Source organism: Hordeum vulgare, chromosome 7H, assembly GCF_904849725.1.
Source record: "Hordeum vulgare subsp. vulgare chromosome 7H, MorexV3_pseudomolecules_assembly, whole genome shotgun sequence".
In the NCBI taxonomy this organism is placed as follows: domain Eukaryota; kingdom Viridiplantae; phylum Streptophyta; class Magnoliopsida; order Poales; family Poaceae; genus Hordeum; species Hordeum vulgare.
This window is the reverse complement of record NC_058524.1, coordinates 615,540,917-615,562,207: the sequence shown is the minus strand read 5'-3', so window position 1 is coordinate 615,562,207 and position 21,291 is coordinate 615,540,917. Positions and strand designations below refer to the sequence as shown.

Here is a 21,291-nt window from a genome sequence, read left to right as displayed (position 1 = left end):
TCCATTATATCTATTTTACCGGAATTTCCCGCTGCCAGCTTCGAGACAGAAACAATGTGGAGGGTCCTTCCCCTCAGGGTGGGGAAAATTGAAGCTGTCGACATCACCAACACTGGCGATCATCATCATCACCAGCACCATCTCTTTCATTCATTTCCAACCTTAGCTTTCAATCTATAAACTATTACCCTAGAACAACTCTGGTGATCACTTCATGGTGTTATTTACGATTTAGTAGTTGATGCTTAGTGATTTGTTTGTAAGAAAATAGAAGATTCTTATTCATATCATTAACGAATTGTTCATGATTCATATGATGTCTTAAGAGTAGTCCTTTAAGTTCCCGAGGACTTGGGAGAAACCTTGTTGCTCGTAACGATGTAAAATTTAGTAAAGTTCAATGTGTTGATATTTGTTGTGTTGTAATTGTCCAATGGTGATGTGCAGTCGTCGAGTGCATATCACTTCACCTTTATTGGCCTAGAGGAGATTGTTATGTGATAAATTTGCTTGGAATGGATGGCCAGAGTGAGAGATGTTAGTGTGTCCTAAATTTGTGAATTATTGCAAATGAAGTAATCGCACACCTTGGAGTTTAATTTTATGGTTAGATATTATCTTAATTAGTTTCTTGTATTTGCAACTACATGAAGGATATAATCATAAGTATGTATTTTTATTTAAGTAAGAATAGTACATAAATTTATGCGCTACCACACAACACTTTTCAAAGCAATGAAAGTTAGTATCAATGGAACTACGTGAAAAAGCAACGAGGCAAAATTTATGTTGTCCTCGAGAATTATTTGATGCATATTAATATTATCATCAGCTTGTCCTTAACACAATTAAGAATTGGGCCACTTGCTGCATGGTTACATTTTTATTACAATTTACATTCTCTCAATATATTCTCTTGATCAAACAAAAATACAATAGTATGTGTAGCTTTTACAATTATTCCTTTCTAACAACCAATTTTCTTCTGCTCTTCATTGGGATCGACACTGGACTTATCCAAAATATCTACAATTGATCCTCTATATTTATGGGTTATCATCCACGGAATTTTCAGATTCGCACGTGTACCAATTGAATGCACCCCCCCCCCCCCAACGAACTTCCAAGTACAACAAGTCACCATTAAGTTTAACGGTAACTAGAAGGGCACTGCACGCTTTTACGCGCCAGTTATGTTCTTGGGGTTGTACATTTTTTATTTTGACGTTGTAATTACTTTGAAGTTGTGAAAAATGTACATATTAGTTGGTTTGACATGTGGGGGATATAGTGGACTATGTTTTTTCAGACATGGTACTCCTACTGACAGACTTTATGAAATCATGGTTAGAAATTGCTTTGTCAATTTATGGTTAGAGATTAGGGGAAGAGTGGGCCAATGGTGAAAATCAGGGAAGTGATTGGTGGTAGAATGTTTGGTCTGACCAATCCGTAGCGAATCTTCCGTGAGTATCATATTTTTTATTGTGGTGTTTGTATGGATCTTTTTGACCGTGTGATTGGAAGACGTATTTTAATTAATATAAATACATGAGAAAGTTACTTACATTGTTGTACACATGTGTTATGCTGGTGCTAAACATGTCATGGGCGACACTTTCCATATTGTCAACTAAGGCCACACCACCTAGGTATTTACCAAGGGATCCACTCATCGAGAAATCCCACAATGAAGCCTGGTCAATGATCCAATCAATTGTGTATTCAATTCAAATTGAAGACCTCACTTTAATGAGGGGGCTTTAAAATGGGGGAGCTTAACGAAGTTTGAGATTTCATTGCCACAACCAAGGATTGACCGAGTCAAAATCAAGCCATTAGAATTGTATACCTCAGTTGAAGGGGAAAGCTCTAAAATTAGGAAGCATAGTGTATTAAAAAATGAATGATAGAGCTCCTTGTAAAATTGTTGACACGGTCAAAATTGGATGACCCAAATCTGAAGTGGAGACCTCAGTTGATTGTGAGGTCTTAAAAAGTAGGAAGCTAAGTGTTATAGTGTATGACAATGACAAGACAAGTATTTCTTTCTGTTAATTTTTGTGTGAACCATACCATTTTTGTGTTATTTTGTGTGAGATTCATGAAAGGGGTCATCCTTTGTGGGAAATCTTTTAAGAGGACGAGCACGGGTAAAAGGTGGCGGGGATAGCAAAAATGGAGCAATAGAGGGGGTTGAAAGATATAGTTCGGAGCAACTAAGTTTCATGCAATGTTGCATGAAAGAGGTGGAACGTCACGAGGAGGCACATGAGGCGGACAATCACATGAAGGGGACAGAGAGGTGCGCATTATGCAAATGCAACCACAAAAGGTGGCAAGGAACTTGTCGCTTTCGACTCACTAGAACTCAATTGTAGTTTTGAGAATTTGCTTCTATCTTAATTTGATTTATGGTATCTCGTGATCTATCTTATTTTCCAATACTCGAAAAAAATGTGAACATGGTTATGGAAAACAAAGAGTGGCAACGTCTATGACTGCCACAAACCTGCACATGACATAACATATATATCCGGGAATAAACATGTCATAGGGAATCTAACTAGGGTGGCCTTCTGCCACCCCCTATGGCGGCCTTCCGCCATCCCCGATGGAAGAAAGGCAAAAAGAGTTATGAGTGTGTGCATCCGCTAGCCCACCTACTTCCACTACAAGCCAATGCAGCAGGTTGCTTCCACCAAAGCATATGGCGGGAGTATTATCCGCCACTAGCTATGGCGGGAGGGCACATGAGTCACTTTGTTGTGCTTCCGTCGGAGGCACATTTGTCAATCTCATCGACAGAGGTGTTGTTTTGTGAATTCCATTGGGTAGGAGGCATTTACAAGTTTCCATACGACACACTCTTTCCTATCAACGGCCATGAGTGCATCCCTAAATCCTAGAGTACATGTCCTCCTCCATCGCCCTTCATTGGTGCTGCGACAAACCCAGTTTCCTCTCGGCGATCCGAGTAGCTTCCTAAACCTTGGAGGCCTCGACCTCATATCCACCTCCATGCCCCCTCCTTAATCGACATTGACAACTATTGTGCAAACGACGGGCTTTCCCTAGGAAGCCTTTCTACAGGTGGCGTGTGGGTTTGCGAGTGGCGCAGTTGCAGCTTTGGCCGTTGACAACAGACACTTCTTTGGCGGCCGTCAGGTATGGATCATATTTCGATAGGACTGTGGTAATCGATAGAGGAGCTCACAGTTGTCATTAGTATTGGATTCCAAAATTGACGCCTCGCGATTTGTTTTACATTTTGTAGAAAATCTATCTGTCCTAGACACTTGACTCTTTTCCTCACTAAAAATATGCTTGTTTGGAGAGGCTGGAAGGCTTGACTTTCCTTTTTTATCAAAAAATTCTAATTAATAGATTTACCAAGACACAACCCCAAAAATAAAATGGAAGATGCATGAAACTCCAAAGATACTGCTCACCCCTTTTTGCAATGTCCTAAGGCTTCTTGGAGTTGGCTAGACCTAGGACTTTATCCTACTACATGGGCCGCATATCTTGAGGATGAAAACCACGGGAGAGACATGGTTGAGCGCCAGTTCGAGGGAGTCGAAGATGCCGCCATGAAAGATGATCTCGGGAGACCAATCGAGAGGCAGTAGTGCCACTGGAGGGAAAGGACACTGGTGCACATAATGCGGCACATCCGATGAAGGTAAGAACAGGAAGGAGAAAGTCATTGGGGGAAGGCTTTGAGGCGGTCCGGCCCGTTGCCTTGGCTATCTGGGTCTTGGGGTGGAACTCTGATGAGGTCCTAAGCTCACCTCCATAGACGATCAGATCTCTACTCAGATGGAGTGATGACAAAACTCTAGAATTTTGGCGTCGGGTTCTAGCTATGCTTCCAGTACCAGGTGGGATGCAATATGGATGCAGTAGACTAGCAAGTGAGAGGTTTCGCCAACATTCCCCTTTCGTTCCTTTTGTGTAAGACATGGGTTGTCTACACATAAGTTGCCTATTTTTCCTAATGGGAAGAACCTAGGAAGCTTGTGATTGTTTACTCGGCTTAGGGCGCACATCTAGTGTGTTACCAAGATATATCGGTGGATGGGGACAACATAAGTGGTGATGAGGGTGAGGTCGTACATAGCACCAAGCGGTGACGATGAGATCACAAATGGCGGTAGATGTTAATGAGCGACAAGTGGCGGCGATGAGATCACACATGGTGGTAAATGGATCTGAGGAGGGTAGTAGATATGGCAATACCAAAGGTTACACTAGTAGGAAAATGCTTATAGGTGTAGATAATTACTAGTGCCAGCCCCAAACAGGACGCGGCTTATATTTTGGCAAAATGAAATAGCACAAAAGGAAATTGAAACAACAGGTTTAACATAATAACCACAGGTTGAGTGCATAGAAACCAATCAAGATTTAACTGAGCTCCCAATAAAGAGCTAAAATACACTGGCAAAGCAACATCTGGATGATCAATTCAATCCAAGCAACCAATCAAACTCTTGAGACTAGGTAATTGAGTTGTTCAGAATAGGAAAAGGATGGTGTTTGTCGATGATCACTAGAATCCTTAAATGTAAGGACAGGAATCATGTCAACGGAGAAATTTGGCTGCCATGCATTAACCCTGCAAAGGAGACAGATTGAAACCTAGCTCAGTAAGTATCGCCCCGTGGAATTGTAGGGCAGTTCTATGTGTAATGCTTGTTGTCACCGGCAAACAAAACACAATACATGCTGACGGCAGGAACAAATACCACAGTACATGCTAAGAAGAAACACAATGGAACTAAATAACTTGTGCAAAATCGCATGGCCAATAAAAATCAGATGATACCACTTCAGCTAGCCTATAAATCAGACGCAAAATAGAAGGGCACGGTCAACAGAATAACAAAAAAGGGCAAACAAGGTAAGGAAGCCCACAAAAAAATATTGATTTTTTCTTATCACCAACTCAGTATCCAGCTTATATTTCTATAAAAAATTCGTGTGTGGAAACACAAATTCGTATAAATATAGCATGTTAAATTAGCTAATAACTGGGATACATACACAACTAAACTCTAATTGGGATATCAATGCCACATTTCAACCACCCTAAACATGAGATGCAATGAAAGATTAGGTTTCGAGAAACCCGACAAGAATTAACATTTCTATTTCTGTTTAATATAGGAGCATGTTAATCATGTATAACGAATAAGTACTCACCAGAGCTCTCATAAACATAGCATTCCACTGAAGAATAGGCCCTGCAGATCTTATATATTTTAGCGCTTGCACTATTATTAGATGACGCCTCATGTGACAGTTGCACTATCATTTTTTTAAGCACTGGTGCACATTTGAGTAACAATTTCAGTAAATCAAACTCATGTTCCTGTCCTTTGAAGCCATTGATTTCCACTTCTTCGAGAGCAGTCAAGGAGATAGTTTGAGATCTCCAGTTAGTGGACTCACATGTACAGTGTGGCGAGCATTTTCCTTTCAGCTAAAACCAAAAATAAATGTAAAGTTCTACACAGTGTATAATTGAGAAATAATATGGATGGTGGGAAGGCGACGAATAATTACCATCGATTTCTCTAGGACAATCTTAAGCCTCTGTATATTTCTGGAAAGACGAATAATCCCGAGGAGGTGAAATACGAGTGCTCCAAACACATGTCCGGATTTTAGGAGATGTAGCTCCAAAACAGAGAAATCATAAACCATGTGCTTCTCTACCTCCTGCGCAAAGGTGTCTTCATTGGAAATAAACCATCTCTGAAAAAACATTGACAGGATATATATCATTGTACAATTCAGTGTAGTCAACTGTCCATCTATCTATTATGTACTAAAAGCGCAATAATATACAACATAAAAAAGAGAGATTTGCTAGAAATTATCAAAAAGAAGCAAACGAAAGATCATCATCCGAACTTTAATTCTGCGTGATTTAAACAGCTATATACAAACGAAATATTATACAATGTCCACACGGCAACCAGTTGTTCGGTTCGTAGTCCAAACTTTGGTTACCTTGAATATGTTGTACCCACTTGCAAAATATGTGCTGATGCTTTGCTTGAATATGGTATACCCACTTCCGGATAGTGGTGATATTTTCTTTTGTGTTAAAAACATTTTATTCAAAAACTTATGGTGGGAGTGTGTTTGGGTGTACTCATGGTTGTACACTTTCTTTCTTGATACACAGCTTTCCTATGTGTTTGAGAAAAAAAATTATTCAACTACCTCTGCTGTTAGTTTATGCAAAATACATCAAATCTCAGATTTGCATTGCTGCACCTAATTAAATTGTAAAGTCGACTAATGGAATTATGTAGTCATGCTTGAATTTGCGCATTGTACGGGCCATTCTAAGTTTGCTAGTTCCCCTAAATTCAGTAAATTGAACATGAGTGGGCTGTGGAATGGATACATACCTGGGATGCATGAATGTGGAGCGATGGAAGCTGTCCCCCTCTCTCTCCTGTGTGTAGCCACAACCTCTGGAGGCTCCAAAAACCAAACTGGACGCTGCTCCGGGCCCCGAAATACCACCACTCCCACGAAACCTTGTCCGCCATTGGAGCCGAGATGGCGATGCTGCTCACCGTCTTGTAAGTGCCAAACGACACAGTCAATCGCTTCAGCAGAGGGGCGACGATGTCGATTGCATCCGTGTGCACTATGCTGGTTTCAAGCAAAAGCTCCTGCAGCGACGGCAAGTGCAATGAGATCGACCCATTCTGGACAAGTCCGAAGCCGTCATTGACGAACTTGAGACTGAGCACCCGCAGGTGCGGGCATCGGGGGAGCAAGCTGTGGAGGCCGCCCAGGCCGTAGGAAATGGACAGCGTCCGGAGCGCCGTGAACTCGCCCTCGCCGTCGGGGCAGTAGAAGAGAAGCCGTTCCATCGTGAGCGATGTGGTGCGCCGGAAGCACGGCAGCCGGACGAGGTTCAGCTGCCGGGCCTCGAATTCCACGCTCCAGGGGAAGCTCAGCACGATCTCCTCCGGCTCCAGCCGGACGGCCGCGCGGAGCAGCCTGCTGGCCGTGGCGCCGAAGGGCCCGAGATGCCTGCTGGGGATGCGGACTTCCAGGAGGGACACCGCGGGCGCGGGGCCACGGACGCGGCCGATCGCCGATGCAGCCGACGGCGCGATGTTGTGGAAGACGATCCGGCGAAGATGAATCCACAGATCGCGCCACCGGCGAGAGAGGACGCTGGTGCGCGCGGCGGTGGCTGTGCATCCGATGAGGGTGAGGATGAGGAGGATGAGCTCGTCCGGGAGGGAGCTGATGCGATCCGGTTCGCCACCCCCGCCAACGCTTGGGCTGCATAGCTGCGGATCCGCGGAACGCAGGCGACGCCCAGGCCTCACCTCCATCGGAGCACCACCCATCTGCGCGGACGATGGGAGGCGACGCCCGGATTTCCGCTCCATGGAAGAGGAACACTTTTGGAAGTGAAACCCCGGCCGGTGTGTGTCCCCACCCAGCTTTTCAGCCGAATCTTTATTAATTATGTATACTAGTAACCATGCACGCACGTTTCGATCAAAGCATCTTATGAAATTTGTGTGGGTACTAAATTCTGTTTTCATATTGAGATTAAGTAACATCCATACAACACATGAAAAATACTAATAAATCCATGTAATAGCAACATATATGATGATCATATAGAGATTTTGAATAATAAAAATGAATGATAAAAAGTGGATGCATGAAGCATACATTGCTATACGATATTGGACCAAGTAAACATGGTTGCAATATTTAATATTGGCACATAGCGTTGGCCTTGTTTCAAAGGAATTGAGCCAGTCATTTTCCTCATTAGGAACATTTGGTTTCAGTCCTTCAACTCTTCATCCCTAACCATTTTCTTTTGTAAATAATTTGCAAAAGAAAGACTGAATTAGGTTGATAAAATCAAACCCCATAGTAAAACGGAACATCAGAACAATAAAATGTGTCATCTAAAGATAAGTGCTTACAAAAGAGTGAATAAATCAACAATTGATCTCCTGCCGGCTACTGTTAATCTCCGTTGTGTGTCCACGCTCATGCGACCTCGTTTGGCAGCGGTCGGTCCACCAACAGTTGATCTATGTCACTGGCAACAGGGAGGTCGACAACGGCAGGGAGGAGACCAGTGCTCCACGTGCACGCGACCTCGTCTACCAGCGACCGACAGACCCACGTGCATCCACATCCCCGGCGGCGATGACCTGGCAGAGGACGGAGCGGTTGATCTCCTGCTGGTGCCCACACTCAAAACTTAATCACGGACATAATCGAGATGGAAAATTGCAGTTTTAATTGCAGAAAAACTTACATTAAACCCCAACCATTTAATTGATGTATTTTCCCTTTGCCTCTCGAGCTATCCCATCTTGCTCTGCCACTGTAATTGGTTAATTAAAAGGATTTAGTCAAACAACATTCGAATGTTAGTAAAGCCGCTTCAAGTACCCGCACAGGTGGCACACCCCTAGGACCGGGCCTGCTAAGAAGCTACATACAAAGTAAAATGAATGACTCTACACTCTAGAATATGTACGTAGTTTCATATTAAAGCATCTAAAATGATTTATATTTAGAAATGGAGGGAGTAGAGATCATGGTGCACTCGATTTGGACCAAGAAAAATCTGGACAACGGGGATCATCACAGGGGTGAGGGTTAGGTTTGGTGACTACATATTTTTTGTCACCGGAGAAATTTTACATGATGTTGCAAAAAAAAATTTGCGGGGAATGTTGCAATAAACTTGGCAACCGGTTCAATTTTTAATATGAAGAAAAAAAAATCAAGATCCTCATCATGTCCTTGGAGAATTTTTCTTCATGTTTGACATGCTTTAAAATTTTGCCATTCTTGAAAAATGTAAGCTGATCAATTAATAAAGATAGGAATTATCACAGATTATTCAATAAAAAATTTTCAGAAAAGATTATTATTCAACATCATTTGAAGTTGGTAGTTGGTTCAGTTTCAAACTGTGTTTCATATCATCAGCCTATAATTAAATAATTTTAATTGTAGTAACAAATTTTGACAAAAGTTGAAACTTGAAGTTCTTTTTTTGGGGGACAAAGGTAGCAAGCCGCTGCTGCACTATATTATATGCGAGGAAATTATTACAGAGTATTGGGTCAGGAGTTCATTACCTGGGAAATGAATACACAGGAGCAGCTACAAGAATCGATTTAGGGTTCATTACGGCCTCCAGGATAGCAGGCTTGCACCTCTCAGGTCTGCAGATAGATGTCGCCTGCCATAGACTTGCATGTTCCAGAAGATTCGAACATTGCTGCCGTCTGGACATCTTGCCCTTTGCCTCTCGAGCTATCCCATCTTGCTATTCGACTTCAATGTGCAGACATTCGGGAGGCCCTACTTCAAGAATCACAAGGGCTAAAAAATTAGAACGCATGAAATTTACATATGCCAAGTTGTTCAAGGACCAATAACCATATGTACTTCCATACTGCGCAAACAGGGGATAATTTTTTGATTTGCAGTTAATCACCTAAGCATTGGGTTAACACAGTGGTGCTACTTTTCTTTTTCGTCCAAAACGGAACCATCATGTCTTGAGTTTCCTATAAACAATAGTAGAATGCATAAGAATTCTACTACTAATTAACAACACACAAAGTATGACGACGAAGCTTCAGAAACTTAGCAGCTGCAAATTTTAAAACAAACAAACATAAAACACATCGAGTTCCACAATTGTTTTCCTCGAAACCACAATTCATAACACATACATATATCTCACCTGGAGCAAATACCTGTCTTCATGCCTTCGGAGTATATACCATCTCCATCTCCATTATCCTAGTGCAAGCGCCTGGCAGTCAGCATCTTTTATATGTGCAGTCAGCATCTGCATCTTTGTATGTGCAGTCAGCATCTGGAGCCAGGCGCTTGCACTACACCGCCGCACGCGCTTACGTTTCGCGTACGTCCTTCCCACCGGCTGGACGGACCGCCGCCCAGCTCCAGCGGCCGACGAGCAGCTCTCCGGTCAAAGCTGCAGACGTGCATGCCGCAAACGGCATATGCTTTTCCCCGGCGAGCGAGCGTCACACGTGACCGTATCAGCCTCGTCGTCCACCGATCCCGGGACGTGCGGTCGCCATCAAAACCATGACGTGACGTCGGTATCCCAGCTGTGCTGCCGCTGCTACGCCCGCCACCACAACGAGCAGAAGGACACCGGCTGCCCTTTCCACCGCAGCGCCACGGCGCCGCCACCTCCCGTCGCCGCCGCCGTCGTGGACATCTCCCACCCGTTGTCGTACTTCCTCAGCAGCGACCTGGCCGACTCCACCGCCTCGCCCCCGAACGCCACCTGGTCGAACCCCGCCGCCGTCATGCGGTCCCGCCACCCCTCTCGCCCCACGGCCTCCCTGGCCGCGGCCACCGCGACGGCGCTCCCCGCCTCGGCCTCCAGGAGCCGCCTGTCCTCCCCGTCCCTCCCCTTGAACGCCGCATGCGTCGACTCCAAGAACCGCCACAGCAGCTCCAGCCTCGCCGTGAACTCGCCCGCCGTGCTGCCGTTGCCCCAGACGTCGAGCTCTGATAGCACCATCAGCTGCGGCTTGAGGTCTTTGACCCTGCGGATGATGTACGTCCTCTCCTCGGCGGTGACATGGCCCAGCCGGAACTGGAGGCACACCACGAGCGCCTCGTCGGGAGCGGTGCAGAAGCCGTGCGCGGAGTCTAGTGAGGCGGCGCGACCGATCTCGAAGTCCAGCTTAATGGACTTGGCGTACCGGAGGAGGTGCGGAGAGAAGTCGTACCCCGGAGGCGAGGCCGAGAAGGGCACCGGCGGGGTGGCCACGACCGTCAGCCGGACGAACGGCGGCGCCCGTCCGGCGGCCATGCGGGTGAGGGACTCCAGCAAGGTCGGCCACTGCACCTCGTGCGAGACGTCAATGTCGACGAGGTGGAGCGGCCGGGGCGCCGCAGAGGCCAGCTGCGAGATGGCGGCATTCGCCAGCGTGTTGGGGAGCGTGAACCACGGGCTGACCTCGTGGAACTTGATGAGGGACGCGCGGAACATCCGTGGCTCCGCCCGGCGAGCGACGGCGTCGGGCACTCGCATGCGGCCGGCACCCTCACGGCCGCGGCGGCCGCGGGGCCAACTGCGGCAGGGAGGCGAAGCGAGAGCGCTCGCAGCCCGTACGCGGCAAGCCTGTGGTTGGCGTCGCCGGAGAAGGCCGCGAGCTCGCCGAGCACGTAGAAGAGGTGTTGCACGCGGGACAGGTTGCGCGCCTCGACGGCGACGACGCAGGGACCCAGCAGCTGCTCCGCCCACCTCACGTCCCGGTCCGACCCCGCTCCGCGACGCCCAAGGGCCCATGTTCCGGAGGGGCCCATCACCGCATATGTGTAAGTATACTTCTGTTGTTATATGGGCTGATAAAAAGTATTTGATCGGGACTTCGGAAGAGGAGAAGGCATCGATCCATCCCTGCTTGTTCGTCGTCGCCTTGCCTCGGCCGCCTGCTTGCATTGCTGCGCATGCGCATGCGCGGTTGCACCTCCGACACTCCGGTAGGCACGTCCGACCCCGACGGAGAAAGAGGGGACTGGTATATACGTATCTGCAGTTTGTATATACTTTCTGTAGTCGAGATCAGGCCTGGGGAAGAACTGGAGATCACCCAGCACTGCAGCACGTGATCAGGCCTGATGATTATAAAATAACAACGTCCTGATCCATGCATCCATTCACTCGATATAATTTAAATACTACGTTTCTGCGTATATATTCGCCCACTGTCCTAATCCTTTTAGATAAGTTGATCTCAGGCCCTGATTGGTCTGATTACATTATTGTCGATGAATTCATAAGAAACTTGGTTCTTATTTAAGGTAATCAAACTAGCAGAGAATATTATTTGTTATATTTTTCTACTTTTTTTTCTTTTGTCGTGATATGACATAACTTAAGCGATTATTAATTATTTATAGACGTCTCTAAATAAAAATGTATGATTAGATCTAAAATTCAATATTTTACGTCTGTATATCTATAAATGCGTATATATTTATTATTCGTAAGGGGCCTATTTTTAAACTTCGCTCTAGGGCCCCCAAAAATATAGAGCCGGCCCTGCTTGCCGCCTCCCGGCCTGTCCTGCTCGGTTCGGCGGCGCTGGTTGCTGCTACCATGACCGGAGCCAGACACCGCCAGGCGGACGGGGAGGGGGAGTTGGACGCGGAGGCGACGGCGAAGGTGCAGGCCAGGGCGACGAGCTCCCGTTAATTCTTCCTAAATTTCTGTACTTGATTGGCTCCTTTTTTTCGTGGAGGTGCAACAGTTTTTCGCTGTAGGAGGAGGTGGAGCACGGTCAGCCTTAGTTAATTTGGTAAATGCACACGGTGGTGATGCATGGATGGTGAAAGGCCGTTAGATTGTAATTTGTTGTTTAATTATGTGGTGGTGATTGATGTTTGTTTTTGTGGGGGTAATAGTTGTGTGTACGTAGAGAAGTTTTCGTTTGATTTTTTATTAGTAGTATAGATTTGGACAATGAAGGATATCCCTCTTCGAACAAATCAAAGTAAAAAAAAGAGTAAAAGAACACAACAAACAAATTGTTATGCCATGCCAGCTAGGACGGGACACCCAAACCAGAACCAGATCAAGTCACCAAAGCAACATCTCGCCAAATCCAGCTGGTGAAACAGAATATAACACATGGAGTTGGTGCTCAAGATATTAGTGGTTTCTGGTATACAGCAATAGAATGAACGTATGTTAATGGTCTTTTCACACAGTACATTGGTCCAGAGTTACAAATGCATTGGTCCAGAGTTACAAATCCATCTTCTGTTCATATGAGTTCAGGAACGGAGACAGGGTTATAATTTGAAATGGTTTATTAACCACAGAGAAGTACTCCCTCAGTCCTAAAATAATTGTCTCAACTTTATACTAACTCTAGTACAAAATTATAGTAAGCTTAAGACACTTATTTTACGACCGAGAGAGTAGTATCAAACATATAACCAACATATATACACTGAACTATCAGGTGGTCTTCGATTTATTCTTCGACGAATTTCTTTATACCCTTGTCTGATATCTTGCGCATCCTGGCACTAAGTCCGTCCAGACCATGCTCATAAATAGTTTTCTCTATAAACTTGGTGAAAATTTGCAAAGTTTGACTTTTCAAAAAAATCTATATGCACTACATTATTGGAATGGAGGGAGTACCAAAATCTTCTATCTTCCTCCTCGTGGGCATAATTTATTCCTCAACAATTTTCTTATAACCCGGTCTGATGCACTGGCGCACTATAGCAGTAGGTTCGTCCAAACCATGATCATCATTGCTAGTTCCATGGTCTGACATCGTCCTTGATGCTATGTTTAATTGGTTCCATAGCCTCGGCATCGTCCTTGATGCTATGTTTAATGCTTGGTTTCTTCTCGCCACCGGCAATTTTCGGTGCTTCCTGGAGGGGGCACTTATGGCACCCTTATTTTGTTGTTCCCTGGCAGCTCTGAATGTTGCCACTCCCTTTCTTGGCTTCAAATCAACATTCAAGGTGGTTAATTACACTTCATCGTATCAAATATCAGTCAAAGCAACACGTCAAGGCCGTGAGCCCATTACCGGATTTCTCAAATAGCAGGGCCCATTCTGTTCAGGAAAACTCACCATCCCCAGCAGTGATGGAACAATCATTTCACAGGGAAGCGGTCACAATCTGCATCGACAGCATATGTCGGAACCTAATAGTGTCTTGGGTCAAGACACAGGCATTCTGCAAGGCTCATGCAACAGTTACTCAAAACAATGTCAAGTTAGAGTAACCTCCTGGATGGTTTGTTGAAGCGCTCTCCCTTGTTAAGAAGCAACGGATGAGTTCTCGGCTGCACAGAATACCATGAACTCTGTTACAGCCAAGCAACGGTACAGCAAAACAAGTGCAGAAGCTGCAGTAGTTCTATCTATGGAATGGTAGCAGCTTTATCTCCAAGGTATGGTAGCCTCAGTTGTTAGGGATAAGATCAAACCGATTCAAGTTGACTTAGTTGAATCATGAGTTGGAGAGAATTAATGGATAATATAACAAATTTGTAGTTCCTTCCCTTGTACAGTCAGATCTCTAGCAATCAAGGGCACGTGGTCAACGCTCGATCCCAGGACCCATACATTTCCAGGCCCATAATAAGATCAAAGTTCAACTGCTGTATTTGATGCAAGCCTCACAATTTTTTGTACGAATACCTGGTAAAGCACCTCATCATCTGCAATCCATTAATGCCTGATATGAAACTCTCCTCGTTAAAAAAAAGCAATATGTTAAAGTATGGTACCATAAGAAATAGAGGAAGTTAATTCTGTACATCACACGAAAAATAATTGTGCAGGCAAAATCATCAATCGATTTGATGGCGGTCACCTGATCGAGTAAAAGAGCTTTTATTCCAATCTTCTTCCTGCTCACTGAGTTCATAAAATTGTCAATAGACATCGGCTCAATGAGAGCATCTGAACCTACCTCAGAAACTGGAGGTTTCAGGCTGCCAACAATACTTGAGTGATAAACTTGTACACAATTTAAAGGACAAGTATCTCCTGAAAATTTACAGTTTCAGGCTGCCAACAATACTTGAGTGAGCAACATCTACTTTGTGAATAAATAAATAGATAGATCAAGGGATGATATAAGATATGCACTCCTGTGTGTGCTACACAAGCAGTGACGTTGCAGGAAAATCAGAGACAGGCACGCTAACTTGGCTGATCATCTTTGAATGGAGTTGAAGAAAAGAGAGTCAGCAAGTAAGAACTGAAACAGTAGATAATGAACATAAATGTTTGGCCCTCTCTATATAAAAAGCAATCAAGACAAGAGTTTATCGAGGAAACATAAATATAAAAATGTCCATAGAGAACACAAAATGGCATCTTGTCTAACAGAACAAGTTCAGATAAGAGAGTTTGTTAGGTTAATGCCATTTATAGTGGTATTTCTCAAACAAACAGTCACAATATGGTTCAATCTGAGGCTCTGAGGGCATGCTTTTTCAATTAAAGAGGGTTAGTCTTGGACTTATAACATCGACTTCCAGTAAATCATGGGGTTCATACAAGTCCAAACACTAAATATTTTGATAATGTCAAGCCTTCTTCCATCCTCTAGTTCCTTACATCGAAACTAAGCTCTTTCAACACAAGTGGCCTACATTTAAAAGAGCGGAAGTTTTTTTCTTTAGCCTTCCAGAGTTATCAGTTGCTTGCTTATCTTTCTTCATACTCTTACAAAGATCTGAATTTGTGGCGGTCTGTTCACCTTCACCAATATTACCTCCTAAGTTATTAAAAAATTATCACAGTTGGCATCCATTATGCGGAGGACATACGATCGAGTCCAGTTGAAATGAGGAGAACACTAACTTAAATTTAGCTAACTCAAAGGAGCTGCAGAGATGATTGTGTCTAACCCGTTATCAGAAAGATAGTAATTTCCCTTCAGAGATAATTTTTACAATAAATTATGCAGTACAGAGTGCATGTGTTACTTTTTTCAAAACAACCATTGCGGAACTTAGGAAGCTCTTATGACTGACTTTGCAAAGTGGCACAAGATGCACCTTCTGTTCATTGTATAGGATGCAGTAGTTAGAGAAGAGAATAAACGGAAAATAACTCTCGGTTTAAGATAATGAGCTTTCACAGAGCTCATTTGGTTCATCTAAAGGGATCTATAAGCATAAAGAGCTCTAAGGTGAAGAACATTCATTGCTGCTCATTTTACTTCCAATGAAAACATGCAGTGTGCCATCAAAATGGAACAGTGGAATAGCAACTGAAACCGTAAGCTTAACAGAATCACTAGTTTAGAGTAACTGACTGGCATAGGTTGAGTGCATTAACTTAAGTAGTTGAATAGCATAGAAACAATTCAAGATTTAACTAAGCCGCAAGCGCCCTATATATATAGCGACAATGCACTGGCAAAACAACAAGCAGATGATCAGTTGAAATAACCAAGCAAAGTCTTGAGACAAGGTCATGGAGTTGGTCAGCATGGGAGAAGGATGATCTTGTCGATACAAAAGTAAGGGTGAGAATCATGTCGAAGGGCAATTTTGGCTCACATGCATTAAACCCTGCAGCGGAGGCAAATTGAAAATCTCTATTAAGCATTGCAATGAACAAATGTCGAGTGGTCACTGGCATATAAAACGAATGTGCTGGGAGCAGAAAAAAATTGCAGTAAATGCTGAGCAGAATCTAATTCGAACTAAATAACTTTGCCAAACCTGTAGTTCCATGAAATTCAGATGAGACAACTAATTCAGGTAAACTACAAACCGTCTTTTTTGCTACTGAATACAGATGCAAATAAAATGAAATCCATGCTTCGCCAAGATTACCTTTATAAGTTAATTAAAAAGTGATCACAGTTGACATCCATTATGTGGAGGACATACGGTTGATCCAATTGGTGTATATTTTGCCTTTTTAGTTTGCAGTAAGTTAGGGACTACGATAGCACAAGCATTTAAACAACTGATGTAATATAACAAAAAATAACTTGCTTTGCAACGCATGAGCATTTTGCTAGTAGTTAAGCAAAGAGCAACTTTCCCCAAAGAAAACTAAGAGAATTACTTTCTAAATACCGTTGATAAATGAAATACACTGATCAGTGATCACTGCAGTTCCTAACATATGTATGGCATTTTCTGTTTCAGTCGTTACTTTTTCACATTTCTCAGAGCCATTTCAGCCAAATGCTAAGAGAGATGGAAACAGATGCTTTCTATGTACTTCCTCTGTAACTAAATATAAGAGGTAGTAGTATATTGCACAAACTGCTAATAAGGCAGACATTGCTTGGCTACTCACTACAACTGGTTGGAGAGGCAATTATGATAACAGGGAGATGGCAAGCAGTTTAAAGAACATTGTAATAAGAGTGTGAACTAGTTTGAAGAACATTGTAAATAAGAATCAAACTAGTCTGAAGAACCTCATAAACGAATATACATTTAAATCAATTTGGGAAAGCAGTGCCAAAGTGGCAAATACTCACAACTGGATGGCACATGCCGTGAACACTGTGCTGTTAAAGAACACAGGAAATCTGAGAAGGGTTCATTGTTTATTTCATGGCAAAGATACTTCCAACCGAGCAGCCAACTGGCAACAGCCAGGAACTACTTGAAGGTGATACAGTAACAGCTTCGATATACATTCTATTAGAGATAAAAATGACATCTGAATAAAAACGAGTCATCTTGACCAAACTACCTTGGTCTCATCATTCACATGATTCTTCCCAGTCCTCAACTTCGACGTCAGGCTGCAGCTTGCTCACTGATTGCCCAGCACTTGGTGCTGCGCTGGATCCAGCGCCAGGGGCAGAACTGCTGGATCCTGTTTCAGTGCGAAGAGTAGGCTTACGTTTGTCGGTTGGCCCAGAGCTGGTTGCAGCATCAGACTCCAGGGCATTCCAGCGGTTTGAAGAACCCATGACCTGAGCAGCCGTATCACCACGTTTCCACACCGACCCTGAAGCATGACTGAGTACTGTCCAGTCTCCAGATGGGTCGGGCTCAGAGAGAGAGGCCTTCCATGAATTGGCACTGCTCTTTGCAGCCAACCCTCCATATCTCTGTGCTCCAACCCAGACATTGCTTGACACGGAAGCCTGAGTGATGCTGCTTGGGCAAAAGATTGCAGCACCCTGGTAAGCAGACCCATAATCCAGCCGCCTCAGCGCTGTTGCTGCTCTAGCTGGATCGCTGAACACTGCAACTGCATTCTTGTCATTCAGCCAAACCAATTCACACTCCCCACCAAACCTTAAAACTAGAGAGCTAACATCAGCATCCCTTGGCAGGTCCAGCATTGCAACGACGAGCCTCGGATCCATGTCCACCATGGGATCAAAGTAAGGATGGGACGCCGAGACAGGGACACCGGGCTTAGAGCCCAGTACACGAGCAGGCACCTTAGACTTGGGTGTGACATGGACAGTAATAAAGCGCTTGGGTTCCCAACCAACTGCCTGGACAGAAAGCTTCCACCTATCTGCAATGAGCCTGATAGCATCTCTCTTATCCTTCATCATGTGACAGAAGACATGGAACTTGATGTTGCTTGAAGAATTCCCCTTTGTCTTCCCAAGGACAAGGAACTTGCACCTCTCCTCTATGGCCAGCACCCACTTTGGCTCACGCCGGAAAAGATCAGAAAGCAAATCCGACGCATTTGAGTTCTCACCAAAATGCAGTGCATCAAGATTGGGTGGGGTAATGTCAAAAGCTTCAGCAAGGACCCTTTTCCTCTCCATTTTTGCGCACTCCTCATCACAACAGAGTTTTCTCTGCCCAAGAGGAACCCTCTTCCCATTTGATTCCACTGGTTGGAGAGGGATTGGCAGCTGCTGCATGACAGAGATATCGAACGCACTATCACCATTGTAGGCTCCACCAGCACTGCAGGGCACAGTTGTAGTAATACGGCCACAAGAACAAGTTATAGTCACACGGTGTTCACATCTCACGTCTGGGCAAGGTGACGATGGGTGGCATGGAGCATTGCAAGTATGCTTGCATTCCCTCCTTGGGACACCACACAACTGTCCACATGAAACTTTGCCCCCAGAGCTTGAACTAGCTTCTCCATTTGCAGGCGGCGGATCACATGGGGCAGGATGGCAAGGCCTGGCACAAGCATGCAGTCCACATTGACGGTTCTTTCCACATGGCTGGTTGCATCTGATATCCTTTGAACCACAAGGGATGTTCCTTAACATCACATGACCCCCAACACATTCTCTTGTTACTGGCACAACGCAAGGTGGGCAGTCCCCAAAATGGCATTGATGTGAAGCTGGATGCCCGCAAGGCTGAGGGACCATGCACTGGTGTGGGCATGATGGAGTTGGTGTACCACATGGCTGCGGTGGCGGAATAGATGTCCTGCCACAGGCACAAGTGAGATCATGGAAAATGGTCTCACGGCAAGGGTCGCAGTGACCGCTGTGGCAGAGATGCTGGCATCCATGCTGTCCACACCGGAGCTTCTTGCCACATGGTATCTGGCAGAAATGGGGATCCATGCTGTCACCTTGATGCTGAGCAAATGGCTTCGACAGCGGGCAACAGCACTCACTGCACCTGTGCCTCCCACAGTTCTTCTTGCGGCCACAAGGCTTGTTGCAACGGAACTCTTCCTTCGATGCCCTGTAGCACTCCACCATCTGGCCTGATGAACCACAGCGACACCTCTGCTCGACACGCACCAAGCAGGGTGGACACTCTCCTTCGTGGCAGGTGACCTTGCACCTATGCACTCCACACGGCAATCTCTTGTCGCATACCTTGTCACAGGTGGGGATTGGGTCCAAGCAGCTAGCCCTCTTCTCCTGCAGCCTCGTCTTGCCACAATGGCATGTGATGACCTTCACTGGCACAAGCTCGCACTCCCCGCACGGCCCTGGGTGGCAAACATCCTGGCAGACATGATTGCCACATGCCAGACTGTGGCCACAAACCTCACTGCAAGAGAACACCCCATCCTTGTCCGACAGCTTCCCTTTCAGTGCCATCTCGCCGCACAACAATGTATCTGTCTTCTTGCCACAGAAGCACCGTGCGGGGAAGTTCACCTCGCAGTCACCGCAGGGGCCGGTGTGGCAGACCTTCTCGCAACGGTGCCTCCCGCAGGGCAGCAGCTTCTCGCACCGCTGGCCACACGTGACAGGCGTGCTCCGGTCCGCGCAGCGACGGGTGATAGACTGCTTGCCGCAAGGACAGGGGCGCTCCGGAGCGAACGCCTTGCAAGGCGGGCAGGGCCCAGGGTGGCACTGCAGGACGCAGACGTGCGGGCACCTGGCGGAGACATCATCATCGTCTCCCTTGGCGGCGGCAGCAGGGTCTGCTCTGTGGAGCGGCTTGGAGCAGGGCTCGCCGCAGGAGTGCGGGGTGAGGAAGAGGTCGTTGGGCGGGTCGCGTCGGCGGCGGCAGAAGCAGGTGTAGGCGATGTCGCGGGCGCGGACGTCCTGCACGGACTGGCAGCCGGGGCAGCGCCAGGCGTCGGAGGCCGGGGCGGAGGCGTCGGAGACGGAGGCCGGGGAGCGCGCCCACTTGCGGATGCAGGGGAGGTGGAAGATGGAGAAGCAGCTGCCGCAGGACCAGACGGGGGCGGAGCGGCGCACCATGTCGTAGCAGATCATGCACTCCACCGCCCCCCGCGCCAGCTTGTCCTGGATCTCCTGCACCAGCTGCGGCACCGACCCGCCCCCCGCCGCCGGGGCGTTCGCCCTCTCCTGCCGCCGCGGCGCGGACGCGTTGGCGGGCCCGGACCTCTCTTGCCGCCGCGGCGCGGGGGCGTTAGCGGGCCCGGACGGGGCGGGGCCGTTGTTGCGGTTCGGGCGGCGCTGGCGGCGGCGGGGCGCGCGGGTGTCCGAGGCAGGGCCGGGGCTGGGGTTGTGGTTGGGGAGGGGGAGGAGCGGGGGCGCATATGCGGCGGGGGTGGGGGCGGTGGCCTCGGCTGCGGATCGGGGGCGCCATACGCCGCGGGAGGAAGGCGCGGCGGGGCCGCGGCGTTGACCGGTGGGGGGCTGCATGCGGCGGCGGGGCGGGAGGGGGAGGCCCGATGCGTCGTCCGTTTGGAGGTGGTTCGGGGGTGGGGTGGGGTGGAGGTAAGGGGGCGGAGGCGGAGGTGAGTGGCGGTGGTGGGGAGCGGAGTGGGAGGGGAGGGAGGTATTTGAGGGGGAGGAGAACCTTGGGGACGACGGCAAATCGGGGGAGGGAGGGGAGGCCCGTGGGGACGACGGCAGCGGGGTTGCGGCTGGGTCGTCGGTCCGCCGATCCGGGAGATTTCGAGAGAGGGGATGGGGGTGGCAACGTGTGCGGTCGGGTTCTCTTCGGGCTCTGGGTCTGGGGTTAGGTCAGGTCGGTTCGCGTCCTCACGTCACCACGTGTGTGTGCCGAGAGCGTGTCTCCGTAAAAGAAATATAGTAGTATCATTTCAACTCTAATAGTACCTCTCACAACTTTTTGGTACTCTAAGTTCCAGCGGGGTATTGAACCATGCCTCCATCGAGATTGAAGAACGTCAAAGACACGCTCTACATCTTTGCAAACACTCTCTTTCTCTTGTGCAATCTCTTTCTCTTCTCTCCTATAGGATTGGAGATTGTCTTTACAAGAGTAGGCCACTGATGATAGATACCGTCAGCTAGATAGTATCCATTGCTATATTGGTGGCCATTGATCTTAACATTGGCCTACGGACAATT

At 46.7% G+C, this 21,291-nt stretch overlaps 1 protein-coding gene, 1 long non-coding RNA gene and 1 pseudogene across 2 annotated transcripts; all 3 read right to left on the bottom strand.

Moving 5' to 3' along the window:
* Positions 1-4,384: 4,384 nt before the first annotated feature.
* On the bottom strand, positions 4,385-7,401 carry LOC123412630 (annotated as a pseudogene).
* Positions 7,402-9,491: 2,090 nt separating this feature from the next.
* Positions 9,492-9,853, bottom strand: LOC123411828. Its single transcript, XR_006613337.1, has 2 exons — positions 9,779-9,853; positions 9,492-9,599 (listed from the first exon to the last, which is right to left on the bottom strand). It is a non-coding gene; the product is annotated as an uncharacterized LOC123411828 (long non-coding RNA).
* A 6,017-nt stretch (positions 9,854-15,870) lies between these two features.
* On the bottom strand, positions 15,871-20,616 carry LOC123413281 (NF-X1-type zinc finger protein NFXL1-like). The gene is made up of 2 exons (XM_045106222.1): positions 17,292-20,616; positions 15,871-16,144 (listed from the first exon to the last, which is right to left on the bottom strand). The coding sequence occupies exon 1, from the start codon at positions 20,614-20,616 to the stop codon at positions 17,302-17,304; it is 3,315 nt and encodes a 1,104-aa protein (XP_044962157.1). The 3' UTR covers positions 15,871-16,144; positions 17,292-17,301.
* Between the last annotated feature and the right edge of the window lie 675 nt (positions 20,617-21,291).